Source organism: Hemitrygon akajei, chromosome 28, assembly GCF_048418815.1.
Source record: "Hemitrygon akajei chromosome 28, sHemAka1.3, whole genome shotgun sequence".
NCBI classification, from domain to species: Eukaryota; Metazoa; Chordata; class Chondrichthyes; order Myliobatiformes; family Dasyatidae; genus Hemitrygon; species Hemitrygon akajei.
This window is the reverse complement of record NC_133151.1, coordinates 30,872,872-30,888,821: the sequence shown is the minus strand read 5'-3', so window position 1 is coordinate 30,888,821 and position 15,950 is coordinate 30,872,872. Positions and strand designations below refer to the sequence as shown.

The following is a 15,950-nucleotide window of genomic DNA, read 5'->3' as shown; positions in this document are numbered from 1 at the left end:
AGGCACACTATGAGCTAAAGTCAAAATCTCATTCCGATAAACTTTAGGGACAACTACCTGGTAAACAACATTCCATTCCTCACTTGCAGGAATTGTAGGCGATCTCCACTTCCTCACCAACACTCCTTTTTCCAAGTAATATCCTACTGGCACCTTCTCAATTTCACTACCTAGTAAAGCTTGTTCCCTTAATGTTATAATCTCAGGGTATCTATTCTGCTCTGCTATCATCTCCTTCCGAGACAGAGATAAATCTTCATAGTCAGACTTACTCCAAGAATCTTGTTCAAACAATGAAGGTAAGAAAGTCTCTGACACATCCTCAAAACTCGAATCCTGAGTTGAACAGTCATGAGTAACAACCTCATTCTGCACATCAAATTTTTTAGCCATAGCTCTAGTCACAACACAGGAAGAATCTGTGTTAGAAATCATCTCTGGTTCCTCTGACTCCATTGTCAAATGCACTTCAGGGAAAACTTCTCCACCTGCCAAGTCATTACCTAACAATAAAGAAATACCCTTCACAGGTAAGCTATGCTGTAATCCTACTTTAACAAATCTTGTAACTAACCCTGACTTTAAATTTATTTGATGTAAATGTACAGGCATAAAATCACTCCCAACACCTCTTATGTAATTTTCCTCACCAGTATCAGACTCCTCATTAAACTTCAATACACTGTAACATCAGTGATTGAGAAGCTCCAGTATTCCTAAGGATTTTTATTGGCACCAGAGTAGATCCTTCTTTCAAGGATACAAACCCTTCAGTTATAAAATGACCATATCCCTTTCTAACTTGGTCAGACACTAACAAAGCCTCATTTGTGTTTATCGAACCCTGTAATTTTACAGGTGTTTCAGTATGTTGCACACAAGCATCTGGAACTGCTTCCTTCTCTTTCTTTTTCAATCTGAAACAGTTAGCTATTACATGGCCAGGTTTCTTACAATAGTTACAAATAAGACCAAACTGTCTTTCCTTCACAGGTTTTCCTTCCTCCTTACCTTTCCCATTAACATCTGATTTAATTTCTGATTTACCTTAAGTCTCCATGTTATTTTTCCTCTTAAAAAATCTGCCCTGAGGAAATTTATTCTTATGGATTAAAACATACTCATCAGCTAATCTAGCACAGTCCTGCAATTTATCAGTATCCCTCTCATTTAAGTAGGTCCTTACTTCAACAGGAATGCTTCTTTTAAATTCCTCCATTAAAACCAGCTCTCTCAATGTATCATAGTTCCCATTTACATTTTTAGAAGAATCCCATCTCTCAAAACACACAGCTTTATCATAGGCAAATTCCACATAGGTCTTTTCCACAGACTTCTTCAAACTTTTAAATCTTTCTCTATACGCTTCTGGGACTAGTTCGTATGCTTTTAGATTATGCATTTTCACAATATCATAATCAAGTGCTTGCGCAGCAGTTAAAGCTGTATGAACTTGTGCTTTGCCTTTAATTACACTCTGTAACAACACTGACCATTTATCTTTCGGCCACTCTGACATCCGAGCAATAGTTTCAAAATGTTGGAAATATCTTTCCACTTCTGTTTCACTAAATGGAGGGACCAATTTAATTTCTTGACTAGCAACAAATGGCCTTCTAGAACCAGAGGACTGATTCCCAGACCTTAATTCCGCCATTGCATAATCAAATTCCCTCTTTTTCTGATCAGCTTCTAACTTACAACGCTCCAACTTCATTTGTTTGATTTGCAACTGCATCTCCAGATTACTTATTGGAAACGACTCTAAAATCGATTCATCAAAAACACCCGAATCCACAAAGTGTGACGCGATTTTTCTCTGTATTACAGCCTTTGATGTAGTCTGCAAAATACCTTTAAGTTGCAATTTACTAGCTATCTCAGATACCTCAGTTTTCTTCGACTTCGCTAACAACTCCACGCCTGGCGAAGCCAGAAACTCATCAATATTCATCGTTGCCGAATACCACTCACAAGCCAATCAAACAAAAGAACCGAGTATTCCCCGTTTCCAAAACATCGACTCAAAATTCAACAAGCATTTAAACTCAACTGATCCAATCCGGACGCAGCCCCCATATTTATGTTACGGATTCAGGCAACAATAAATATATGAGTTAGGCAAGGATTTTTATAACAAATAACACGTTTATTAAACACTGAAAACAAACCGCCCCCCAAAGTAAACAAATCACCAACGTAACCGGATATCAGCTGCTCTGCGTCAGCTTAAACAGTTCTTAAAGCAATGAAGCTTGCAGTCCTTAAAGCGATGTTGCAAGAACAGTTCTTTAAAGTAGTATTGCCAAAAGTTCAAAATGCTCACAGTCCATTTAAAGGAGAGACTTTTTAAGACGATTTAAATTCTCTTTCACGTCGTTTTGTTTCGGTTCCCCAAAGTCGAACTTTTCCCACGAAGAACTTACGGAACGAAACGGCTTAAAGGCATTGACCTTTCCTTTACCACACTGTCCTCAATCTTTTCTGCTATTTCGCAGAGATTAACATGAGAACAGTCAACGAAATCCTTCCGAATGAGGATCAAACAAGGTTGAATGTAGATTTGTTATTAAAGTACAAGTGTCACCATATGTATTTTGTTGCAGACAAATACAAAGAAACACAAAGGAATCAATGAAAAATTGCGCACATCAAAAACTGGCAAAACACCAATGGAGAAAAGACGACAAAGAGACAAATTGTGTAAGTAAACAAAAAAATCCAAATCAGTAACTATCAAGAACATGAGCTGTGGAGACCCTGAATGTGCGTTCATTATTGTTGCGCTCAGTGACATTATCCCCTCTGCTTCCAAAGACTGATCGTTGAGGGGTAATAGCTATTCCTGAACCCGGTGCTGTGGAGCCTGAGGCTCCACAGACTCCTTTTTGATGGCAGCGTCGAGAAGAGTGCATCACCTGGATGGGGGCCCTTGGTGAGGGATGCTGCTTTCCTGTAACAGGTCTCCTCGTAGATTTGCTCAGCGGTTGGGAGGGCTTTACCTGTGATGGACTGGCTGCATCCATAACTTTTCAGTTATTATTGCATTCGAGGGTATTTGTGTTTCTATTCTCCACTACAGGTCTGGAGAACATTATCAAAGTTTCAGATGGCATGCTAAATCTGCACCAACTAACATAGCATATGCTATAAATGCTGGGAAATATTTCCAGGGTAGCAACAAATTCCACTCCTCGGAGCCTCTACACTCAGACTGTTAGGGTCCGGTCCGGAGCCCGCCTTCCTGGTCTTGCTCCGGTCCGCGGACTCTGGAATCCGGCCCTTGCAGCCAGCCCTCCTGTCACCCGGAGCCATTGGATCATCTTGGCTTAAGGAGGTACACCTGTCGCCTATTAGGGGGCAGTTGTTTATAAGGGGCTCGGGGACTGAGCCTAGTTGGGGGGTCGTCCTGATCCGAATCTGTCTTGCTCTGTATCCTGTTCTGCCCGGGTTCTGTCCTGCTCCATACCCTGTTTACCCTGCCCGGGTTCTGACCTGCTCTATATCGGTTCTGTCCAGGTTCGTCTTGTTTTCCTGCTTCTCTCATGTGCGCTGGTCCTGTTGTTCCGTCGTATTCGCCTTGCCCGCGCTGTCGCGATGTCTGCTTGTTTCTCCCTATTTTCTGGTGTATCCCGGTAGTCCTGCTGCTCACCCTGGACCCTGCTCCCTTCTGTTCCCTTGCCTCCGTCAGGTAAACCAGGCCGTCGCCGTTACCCCTTGGGTAGTTCTGTCCTTTGCCTCGGTCGGGTAAGCCAGGCCGTCGCCGTTACCCCTCGGGTGGTTCTGTCCCTTCCTGTCCCTTTCCTCCGTCGGGGAAGCCAGGCCGTATGCCGTTGGCTGGCGGGGGGACTTGGTGCCCTTCCTACCTCTCACCTCAGATGGGTTGTGCCCCGCACCTGCCCAGGTGTCCGCGCCTTGCCCAGGCCTCTGTGCTTCTGCCTCGGAGGCGGCCCTGCCCGGGATCCACGCCCTGAGGACTCAGACCCTTTCCACCCATTGCTCCCTACGTGTTGTGCCCGCAACTCTCCAGGGTTCCGCGTCTTGCCCGGGTCTTCGTGTTCCTGCCTCGGAGGCTGCCCTGCACAGGAGTTATGCGCCCGCCCCAGGGGGCTCTGCTGTCGGCCACGAACTCTGGGATCCTGCCCTGCCTCGCCTGACCTCTGGGATCCTGCCCCGCCTGCATAACCCCCTGCATGCCATGACATCCACATACTGCCCTACCCCTAGTACTTCAGTGCCTGCGTCCTGCATTTGAGTCCATTCCATGTCCGCTCCTGACAAAGACAATCTCAGCCAATGTCGGGGAAATTACAGTCACACACTACTCTGTTGGTTTTGCTACTTTCCCGAACCTGCCTGCATTTCTATTCCTCTCTCCGCTGCTGGCATTTTAATAATCTTTGGAAATTGAAGCACACTTCATTCAAAGTTCTCTTTTGTCAATTATCTGGTACATCCTGAGCGATGTCCAGTGGGATTGAAGGGATAGATAGTGTCCACGAATTGAACTCCATTATTACGGTTGTACAGTTCTCTTTCCTTGAAGTACTGTGGTTGTACAAGTGTTTAACGGTGGTGTACAGTGCTGGGCGTGCACAGGATCGTGTGTGCACTGCACAGTGCTTTTGAGTTTTATTGTTCTGTGTCCTGGTAGTAAAGATCTAAATACTGTAAAGTTCAATGTCCCTGCAATGAAATGTTGACTTTTCTTGAGCAGTCGTATATGCAGGTCATGTTTATACCAGAAATAGACCATTTCCTTCCCTTACAGTACGGGCTAGATGTTGTTAAGATCTCTGTTCTCACAGTACGGTCCAGGCAGCTTCTTTTATTTATATATAAATGCATATACATAAGCATGCATCGTATTTATTTGCATGTATTCTGTCCCCCGATGAAATAAATTCCCCCAAAGGACTTAATCATCAAAATGGTTTGAGAAACCCAACAGCACTTCCTCTTTAGTATCGATATGCTGGAAAATATCACCATACCGCTTTCTCATCACGCTTTCCTACTTGTCATTTTCCTTAGTGAACACCAGTATTCATTTTCAACCTCGCATGCTAACTCTGGCTCCAGGCATAATCTCTCACTTTGGTCCCAGACAGCTCTCTCTGATATCTGTCCAATTCTTCCACAAATTTTCGATCATCGACCTGCAGGTCCAAACATAATTCACCTGAAACCCTCCAGAATTAAGAACCATAAATCTTTTCCGTTTAAACTCCAATTTTCTTGCTAGGTTCATTTCTCAATACCATACAAGTATGTCTCCCTCCCTGGTGGACCATAGAACATAGAATAGTACAACACATTACAAGCCCTCCGGCCCACAATGTTGTGCCGACCCTCAAACCCTGCCTCCCATATCACCCCCTACCTTAAATTCCTCCATATACCTGTCTAGTAGTCTCTTAAACTTCACTAGTATATCTGCCCCCACCATTGACTCAGGCAGTGCATTCTACGCACCAACCACTCTCTGAGTGAAAAACCTTTCTCTAATATCCCCCTTGATCTTCCCTCCCCTTACCTTAAAGCCATGTCCTCTTGTACTGAGTAGTGGTGCCCTGGGGAAGAGGCGCTGGCTATCCACTCTGTCTATTCCACTTAATATCTTGTACACCTCTATCATGTCTCATCTCATCCTCCTTCTCTCCAAAGAGTAAAGCCCTAGCTCCCTTAATCTATGATCATAATCCATACTCTGTAAACCAGGCAGCATCCTGGTAAATCTCCTCTGTACCCTATCCAATGCTTCCACATCCTTCCTATAGTGAGGCGTCCAGAAATGGACACAGTACTCCGTGTGTCCTAACTAGAGTTTTATCGAGCTGCATCATTAAATCGCGTCTATTAAACTCTATCCCCCAACTTATGAAAGCTAACACCCCATAAGCTTTCTTAACTACCCTATCTATCTATGAGGCAACTTTCAGGGATCTGTGGACATGTACCCCCAGATCTCTCTGCTCCTCCACACTACCAGGTATCCTGCCATTTACTTTGTACCAATAGTATGCCTCTAATTATGATTGCCAAACTAGCATTATTTTGAAAAGGGGCATGTTTTGCAGCGACATTTTCAGATTTTGATTGTTTACTTCAATGATTAAAGATATCTACCCTAGCGTAAATGACTTTTTAATGTATTTATATTACTGTTGTATTTAGACTATACTGGAAGTATTTCTGGGATGATACAATATAAAAAGTGAATGCTGAGCAAAGTAAAACTGGGTTTGAACTTAAGTAGTTTTAAAATAGTTACTTTTTATTTTAATAAAATGATGAAAGGCAATTGTGGTCGTCCAGTGTAAAATAAGTGGCCGCCTGAGAGATCGAGACCTTATGCACATTTCTACAAGCAAATTAGAAGCTTTTCTTCGTTAAGTTTAATGGATAATCCTTGCCTAAATTGTCAGGGAAGCCATCATTTTTGTAATTGATTTCCTCAAATGCTCAATGCTCTATTTGTGACCATCTATATACTGTTTCTGGACACCTTCCTGAACACACCAAACAGATAATGCCGCAACCGCTCAATGCTACTTACTGACCTGTAGCTCTGAATCCCAACAACCCCTCCACATGCCACACGATAAAAATCGTCAAGGTGGCTCCAGCATGCTTCCCTGTGAGAATAGTACTTCTCCTTCACAGTAACCAATCCCTGATAAACAAGTCCCACTGATCCTGGAAGAGAGCCCGATGATCTGTACTCCTGATACCCTCCCTCCAGCACCAAATTGTTAGCCACACATTTAAGTGTACCAGCATACCATAACTTACCTTGCAAGCACGTGGCCCCTGAAATAATCCTGAAATCGCCACCCGAGAGTTCGTATTTCCTAACTTTCTGCCCTACTCCTAAAATTCTCTATGCAGGACCTTGATTCTCTGTTGTTAGATCTAATAAGGAACATGACCTCTGGCTGTTCACCCTGCCCTTTCAGTATGGCCCGTACCTACTCTAAGACATCCTTGGCCATGGTATGATTGGGGTAACGCATCATCCTGCAATCTCACTCATTTACACACATACTCCTGTCTATGTCCCAGGTAAAGTGTTTGCTACATGTGATTCACATCTTTCCATCCCCGGGTATTTATGTGCTTTCTAATAACCTAATAAACATTGTTTGCTAATTCATTCATTGTATTCTTCTTTGATTCAAGTCAGGCATAACCACACAATTTGTTAGAACTCGTACGATTTTAATATAGAACAAAAAAACTAATGTCTACAGTAGTAGATGTACATATTTCAAAATAATGCTTATCATCCACTAAACAAGCCGATCGCTGTGAAATAGTGGAAACACACACTCTCTCTCTCTCGCTCTCGCTCTCTCACTCTCCCTTCCTCTACCCCTCGCTCATTTTTTCTCTTCCTCTCCCACTCGCCCATTCCCTCTCTCTCACTCTCGCGACGTCTTTCACCTGATCTATTCCTCACGCCAATTCCCTCGTGCGCTCCCCCTCGTGATGTTTCCTTCTGTCGTTCTCCCTCGTGCTTATCATCGTCCACTCCCTCTCCCTGATGCCCTCTATATGTGCATTCCTCTCCCTTGCATCCTCTTCCTCACGCGCTCTCCCGCGCGCCCTTTCCTTGCAATGTCTCATTCGCTCTCTCCTTCGCGCCATCAGTCTTCGAGCTGTTTCCTGCTCGCGCTCACTTTCTCCAACTCTCTCTCACCGAGTTGCAAGTGAACGTAACGGTGCTTTGCCTTCTATTGTAAAACAGGAAAGTTCTCTTATAAGAACATGGTTCAAGTTGGCAGTAAGAGTGAAAACCAACAGGTAGACAAGGAGGAGGAAAAAGAAGGAATAGATGGGTTTTGACGGGAGCAGAAGTGGTTGATAGAGACGAAAATATACTCCAAGGTCAGGCAGTTTTATCAGAACCGGGAATCAGGGGTAACAGGTTCACCTCAAGCTTCAATTTAACAGGGCGGGACGTGAGGTGCAAAAGGGATTTCTCTGGGACGGTGATGCCAGTGATGCCGTCGGGATCAGCTGTAAACAGCTGTTTTGTAACTCGAAGGCAACACACGCAAAAATAGAAAAAAGTAAACAGTTCACAGGATTCTGATGAAGGGTCTCAGCCCGAAAGGTCGAAAGTTTAATCTTTTCCATAAATGCCGCATAGCCTACTGATTTCCTCCAGCATTTTGTGTGAGGAAAGGAGTAAACAGTCCTTGTTTCGTGGCGAGACCCTGCATCAAGATTTGATTTTGTACGTGTTGTTTTGGATTTCGAGCGAATGTGGATTATCTCATGTTTGTTTCATTACTATGTTCACAACATCATTTCCATTTATCCACAAGTGGGGGGATAGAATAGAGAAAATTAAAGCAGCTGAATTGTAATACTTCATAACATTTATTTGTAATGTTTCATGAATTTCAAAATCCGATTCAGTGGGTATTTCACCGCATTCTTTAGTTCCTCTCGGAATTTGCTCTGAGTCAGGGCGTAAATACATGTGTTGGTGCAGGAACTGAGAATCTGCAGCATTACTGATGTGTATTGTGTGATATAACGGGGATCCGTGACAGAATAAACAAAACTCATGGAAATCCGTCTATAGATAAAAAATGCCACTAGTGTTCCCCACAACAATAAAAAGCTACCGGTTATGCTGAAGAGCAAAACGATGGATCTGCGTCGGTTCTCCATCTCCCGATCCTTGTCATTCTCTCCACTCTTTTGTCCCCGGAGCCCCCTGCGGGCTCGACTGGCCGCTAGAATCCGCCTGACAGTCAGAATATTGAACAGTGAAATCAGAATGAATGGGACACAAGAGGTTAAAATGAGGTGGAACATCTCAAATGTCGCCCATGAGAGAGAGTTAGTGTAGCTCAATGATTGAACACAACCCCAGGGAACACCGTCAATTATTTCTCCAGCCTCGTATATAAAGCCCCAGGGAACAGTTTCCAAACAGGCCAGCACACTCACTGTCCCGATTACCACAGCCGCCGTTTTCACGGTGCAATATTTTGTTTTCAGCTTCTCACAGCAAATTGCCACAAATCGATCAACGGTGAAAGCGACAGTCAGCCAGACTGAGGCCGCTGTGCTCGTAGAAAGTAACCAGAAATCGAGTCTGCACACAGGAGTGATTCGCAGGAATGATCGGGGAAAATAAATCAGAGCAGTCCACCTCAGCAGTGGATCGGAGATAACGACCAAGAGATCAGCAGCCGCCATTCCCACCAGGTAGCAAGTGACACATTTGGAGAGACCGCATTTTCCCCGGGACAGGATCACAATCGCCACCAAGTTCGCTGGAAGAGAGACAGGGAACAGCAAGTTGAGAAAATACTGAGCAGGAACCAATGCAGCAGTTTGAGGGGATCCTGTAATATTTCCACTTAATTGTTGCATTTAGCGGTGGGAGGGTCGAGAGAGCGTGCAGAGCTGGCGGAGGCAGAGCGGGGTTACACGGTAAGTATGATCTGAATACGGATTCCTTACTGAGGAGCGAAATGTGAAGTGGCAGCGGAAAGCTAAAACTGGGTAACTACTTCCTCAGAGTCAACACTGGATGGAACACTTTCTACCGGTGCCTTCCGTGTCTCTGCTGGATGAAATGAATAAATCCGGACGCTGCTGGCGGGATTCCGCAATTAGACGATCATCAACTTCCATGGCGATCCCTGTCAGCGACAGAAAAGTCCGAAGGACAGAACAAAAAACAGGAAATGCTGGAAAAAAAATCATCCAGGCAAAACAGAAAATGCTGGGAACACTCACACAGGCAAAACAGAATATGTGGAAAAACAGTTAAAGTATCTCTCCAAAGAACTGTTCTCAGAAAGATCCCCGAAACGAGTTTTAACTGTTTTCGCTTTGCATACAAGCTGCTGGCGAGTTTGTTTCCTCTCTCAGCATTTGCCACCTCACTGACTTTACAACAGAATATTGACTGATTCCAAGAGAGACGGCGCAGCCTGACACAACCTCACATACAGACATGACGCTTCCCACTAAATCCATCACAGGGAAGCAGGGGAGAGGAATTCAAACTCGGTGCCGTAGCCAGGTGTCTGTAACATTGTCAGATGTCGAAATAATATAAAACACTTCACAGAATTGATAACTATGAAGCACCACGTCGATTGTGATAATTGACTCAGCATCAACTTCTATGTGTTGTCCATCAATTGCTTTGTATTCAGTCATATCGCAGACATTTATTAAAAATCAACAACAGAGTTGTGTTGCAACACTGAACTCCTCACATTTGCTGGTGTTACTACAGTCGATGGTTTGATTGTTGCACCTGACCATATAACCATATAACAATTACAGCACGGAAACAGGCCATCTCGGCCCTTCTAGTCCATGCCGAACGCTTACTCTCACCAAGTCCCACTGCCCCGCACTCAGCCCATAACCCTCCATTCCTTTCCTGTCCATATACCAATCCAATTTTACTTTAAATGACAATACCGAACCTGCCTCTACCTGACTCAGACAAACACACACATTCAAATGCAGACAATCAATTGGCATAATCTCAGCGGATTGTATAAACGCAATATTTGCAAATGCAGTGCATCTGCTACCAGACCAAAAGCAGAGAGACCCGATCATCTCATTATTGATCACAAATCGCTGGCAGAACGCTGCCTGACTCGCTCAGTTCCACAGAAATTGGCCGATTCGCTGAATTCCTGCAGCGGTTTGTTTTTAGATCCAAATCCCAGCATCTGTAGTCCCGGTGTTTCCATTCCATTCCTGAAATGCGGAATACTGGGACTGGAATCCGGCAGTTTAAACCGGCGGCAGAATGAATCACAACTTTGGAATTAAATTTCAGCATCCACCCACGGCAGATGACACTGCGACTTACCGGGAATTCCAAAGGCAGAAATAAAAGGATAATAAACGTTTTTTATCCGCCAGATGACTGGATACACCATTTCAGTGAGAATCTGTGAATTCTGATGCCCCTCTATTCACAGCTCCGGCAGACAGGTGATGCATTCCAAACGGCCCTGATTTATACAGGGAATCTGTCTCCAGAGATACTGTTATACACCTCACTAACTTGTTTAATTACAGATGCTTGAACAAACACTTTAATTCAATACCATTTCCTCCGTTGCAAACATTGAGACGATTGGAGGCAAATACATCAAAATGCTTTGGCATTACCTCAGCAGCCTCTCTCCTGGAAATAGTCCGAAATAGTCTGGAAGAATTAATTTCTAAGACTGAGCTTTGCCACGAAGAAGCTGCACTTAGAGATTTCAACTTTGTGTTGGCTAAGTTTTATCTCTGAACGGAGACCAATGACACTGACCGATCCTTACCTCTGTCTCTGTGATACACACACACACACACACACACACACACACACACACACACACAAATATAAAATTGTATTTCTTTGTTACAGCGACTGTCCTATTGTTCATACTATTTATAATAAATTACATTAAATTTCTCATTGCACATTTAGATGGAGACGTAACGTAATGATTTTACTCCTATATATGCAGGATGTAAGTAATGAAGTCAAGACAATTGAAAACACACAAACACAGATTCAAACAAACATACATAGAAAGACCGAGATCAGGATGGAAACGGTCAAATGAGCACGTTGCTAATGTACAAACACGAGAAAAATCCGGGAATCCAGATACCGGAACACCAAAAGAACATAAGAAACTCTCCTGAGTTCCTCCAGCATTTTGTGTGTGAAGTTGCTGATGGAACAGTCTTAAATGAGCATCTCAAATATGTCAAATGTCAAAAGAAATTGAGAAGTATTTCAATCTGCAAAGGAATGGGCAGACCCGTTAAATAATAAAAACACTACTCGAAATAGTGAGATAAATGGATGCAGGACGTGCAGGATGGCTGGGAGTGAACGAAAGAGGGAGGGAAAGAGGAAAAGAGGAAGCGGGAGAGCGAGAGAGAGGGAGAGAGAGAGACCGATAGGCAGGCAACCAAGCAGAAAGACAGCCAGAAACAGATGCGTAAATTGGGGGATTTGATGTTCCTCCTGTATCTCCTCGACTCTGGTACAGTGTGAGTGTGCGGGGTTCATTCTGTACCTGTAAGTCTAGGATACAGTGTGAGAGTGCGGGGTTATGTTACACGGACATGGCTGGAAAAAGGAACCCAAGTGCAGGACTCCGACACGGAGGCAGGATCAGGAGGCAGAATCTCCGTAGCAAGCACAGAATCGAGACCAGGACTAGGGAGGCTTGATTCACGAAGAGATACGGGGTTGAAGACTTGGAGCAAGTTTCCTCTCTTCCTAAGAGTCGACCAACAATCTGGCAAGGGCTGACCGGAGCCGTCGGGGTCTTATCCTCCGGTGGCTAATGGAAACCAGGTGCTGGTGATTGGGAGGAATTGGGAATCAAGAGTGGGGATTAAGGACCAATTAGGGAGCAAAGGGAAAAGGTGGGAAATGCCAGTCAGTACCCCCTCCTCAAAGGGAGTCCCGCAGCGACTTTCCCGGCTAGTCGGGATGGTCTCGATAAAAGTCCTGGATGAGGGAAGGGTCCAGGATAAAGGAGCGGGGAATCCAGGAACGCTCCTCTGGCCCATACCCTTCTCAATCCACCAAGTACTGGAACTTTCTGCCCCTTCGGCGCACATCCAATAGTTGTCGGACGGTGAAGGCTGGATGGTTGTCAATGATACGGGCTGGTGGAGGAGTATCGGGCGGTGGACACAAGGGGCTGACAGAGACTAGTTTAACTTGGGAAACATGGAAGGTAGGGTGGATGCATAGGGAACTTGGTATCTTCAGTCGGACCGCCGTAGGATTGATAACCCGTTCGACCCTGAACGGACCTAGGAAGCGAGGAGCGAGTTTTCGATGCTCATTCTTGAGCGGAATGTCTTTGGAGGACAGCCATACCAACTGCCCAGGTTGGTACTCCGGTGCCACGGTCCGGTGTCGGTCGGCTGTTTCCTTGTAGCGATCTGTTGAACGGGCTAGGGCCGCGCGTGTCTCCTCCCAAATCCTGCGGCACCGGTCAATATGATCGTGGACGGATGGTACAGTAATCTCTGCTTCCTGCGCGGGAATCAACGGGGGCTGGTACCCCAGTGAGCACTTGAACGGGGACTTTCCCATGGCTGAACTCACGCGGGAGTTATGGACCCACGGGAGTTGGTCAGTCCAGGTGGCTGGGTTGCTTTCGGTCACACAAGGCAACGTTGCTTCCAGGTCTTGGTTAGCCTGCTCCGTCTGTCCACTAGTCTGGGGGTGGAAGCCGGATGATAGGCTGACTGATGCACCCAGGGCTCGGCAGAATGCTCTCCACACCTTCGAGACGAACTGGGGACCTCGGTCCGAGACGATGTCGGCGTAGATTCCGTGGAGGCGGAAGACGTGGCGGACAAGGAGGTCAGCGGTCTCTTGGGCCGAGGGGAGTTTAGGTAGGCCTACAAAATGCACAGCCTTAGAAAATCTGTCTACCACGGTGAGGATGGTCGTATTCTCGCGGGATTGGGGCAGACCCGTAACAAATTCCAGGGTGATGTGTGACCATGGACGGCTAGGAACAGGCAGGGGGCGAAGCAATCCTACAGGCGGCCGATGAGAGGCCTTTCCCCGGGCACGTGGGGCATGCCGCGACGTAGGAGCGGGTGTCTGCCTCCATGGAAGGCCACAAAAAATGTCTTCTTAGGAGTGCCAGGGTTCGATTACTTCCGAGGTGGCAGGCAAATCGAGACGCATCCCCCGACTGGAGGACCTGAGATCGGATGCGTTCGGGCACATAGAGGCGGTCGTTGTGTCCCTTACCTGGGTCCGGGTCATCGCGTTGGGCTTCTTTTACCACGGACTCGATCTCCCAGGTGAGTGAAGCCACCACGCAGGACGGGGGGATGATCGTCTCTGGACTGGAGGTGTCCTCCCTGGCGTCATATTGGCGGGAGAGCGCGTCCGGTTTAACGTTCTTGGACCCTGGACGGTAAGTGATGGTAAACTTGAATCGCCCAATGAATAATGCGGGCCTGGCGGGAGTTCAGGTGCTTGGCGGTTTGAATATATCCCAGGTTTTTGTGATCTGTCCAGACAACTAATGGGTGCTCTGCCACCTCTAGCCAGTGCCTCCATTCTTCTAACGCCAGTTTGACCGCCAATAATTCTGGATTTCCCACGTGATAATTCCGTTCCGCGGTGGACAATCGGCAGGAAAAACAGGCACAGGGGTGAACCTTTTCGTCCGTACCCGACCGTTGGGACAGGACTCCTCCTACCCCGGAATCTGAAGCGTCCACCTCCACGATGAATTGTCGGGACGGGTCCGGATGGATCAGGATGGGGGCGGTGGTGAAGCATCTCTTTAAGTTAGTGAATGCCGCTTCTGTTTCGGCGTCCCAGGGAAAGGGTGTGAAGGGCGAGGTAAGCCGGATGAGGAGGGCGGCCACCCGACTGTAGTCCCTGATAAAACGGCGGTAGAATTTGCGAACCCCAGGAACCGTTTGCGGGTCGCTGGCCGAGGCTATTCCTCCACCGCACATATCTTCTCGGGGTCCGCTCTCACCTACCCGTCTTCCATGATGTAACCTAGAAAGCTGACCGAAGGGACATGAAACTCACATTTCTCTGCCTTCACAAGCAGTTGGTTTTCCCACAGACTCCGAAGGACTCTACGGACATGACGAACATGTTCTTGCAGGCAGTGGGGGAAAAAAAAATCAGAATGTGGTCTAGATAGACGAACACGAAACGGTTAATGAAGTCCCTTAACATATCGTTGATGAAGGCCTGGAAAACAGCGGGGGTATTCGTAAAGCCAAACGGCATTGCCAGATATTCAAAATGGCCCAGAGGGGTGTTAAAGGCTGTCTTCCACTCATCCCCTTCCCGTATCCTAACGGGGTGGTAGGCATTCCGTAGGTCCAGCTTGGAAAGGATGGTCATTCCGTGTAGCGGGTCGAAGGCTGAACTAATGAGAGGTAAGGGTTATTGTTCTTAATGGCGATATTGTTCAAGCCTTGATAATCGATGCCAGGGCGAAGCGATCCATCTTTCTTCTCCACAAAGAAGAACCCAGCGTCCAGATGCGAGGGACTTGCCCAGGTATTTCTCCATGGCCTCCCTTTCTGGTTGCGATAAATTATAGAGGCGACTGGTGGGCAACGGGACCCCAGGGAGGAGGTCGATGGCACTTCATAAGGGCGGTGCAGAGGCTGGGCAAGTGCACGTTGTTGGCTGAACACCTGTGCCAGGTCGTGGTATTCAGCAGGTACCCGGAAGAGGTGAAGGTCTGTGGACACCGGCTAAGTAGCTGGAGCCTCCCTGGGAGGTGGGGCCGACTGTAGACAGTGGGCGTGACATGCCGGACTCTACCTGGCTATCCTCCCGGCAGTCCAGTCTATCTGTGGATTGTGGTGAAACTGCCATGTGTATCCTCGTATCACCGGGGCATCAGGCGAGTGGATTAGATTGAATCTAGTCTTCTCTTGATGGTTACCAGACAGGACTAGTGTTAAGGGCGGAGTGCGGTGGGTTACCCGAGCCAGCAGACTACCGTCCAGACCCCGGGCCTCCAAGTGGGTGGTGAGTGGTTCTCGAGGGATTCCGGCCCAGGCAGCTGCGTCTTCATCCATCGGATTCCCTTCAGCACCGGAGTCTATCAAGGTAGGCAAGGACAGGGACTGCTGTTTGTAGGTTACCGTAGCTGGGATCTGCATCCGGGTTTGGGGAACTGAAGGGAGTGTCGTCTGATTCACCAGAACAGTTGGAGTGGGGGCAACACTAGGAGTGGACGGGGAAGAGAGGCTGGCTGAAGATGGTCAGGCGGGCCATAGGATGACCCGAGGAGCGGGACGACCGGCCTTCTCTCTCCGACGTTCTCGAAGTCGGTTATCTAAACTAGTGGCTACAGCGATCAAAGCGTCCAGGCTGTTCGCGTCATCCCTGGTCGCGAATTCATCTTTTATCTTGTTGGAGAGAC

General features: G+C 46.7%; 1 protein-coding gene across 1 annotated transcript in view; it reads right to left on the bottom strand.

Annotated features, from left to right (window-relative positions):
* Positions 1–7,358: 7,358 nt before the first annotated feature.
* LOC140717795 (G-protein coupled receptor 15-like) overlaps positions 7,359–15,950 on the bottom strand; it is a 112,249-nt gene continuing 103,657 nt past the window's right edge. Inside the window, exon 3 of the mRNA XM_073031518.1 lies at positions 7,359–9,296. Coding sequence (XP_072887619.1) covers positions 8,389–9,296 — 908 coding nt within the window. The 3' untranslated portion in view covers positions 7,359–8,388. The remainder of the gene's footprint in view (positions 9,297–15,950) is intronic.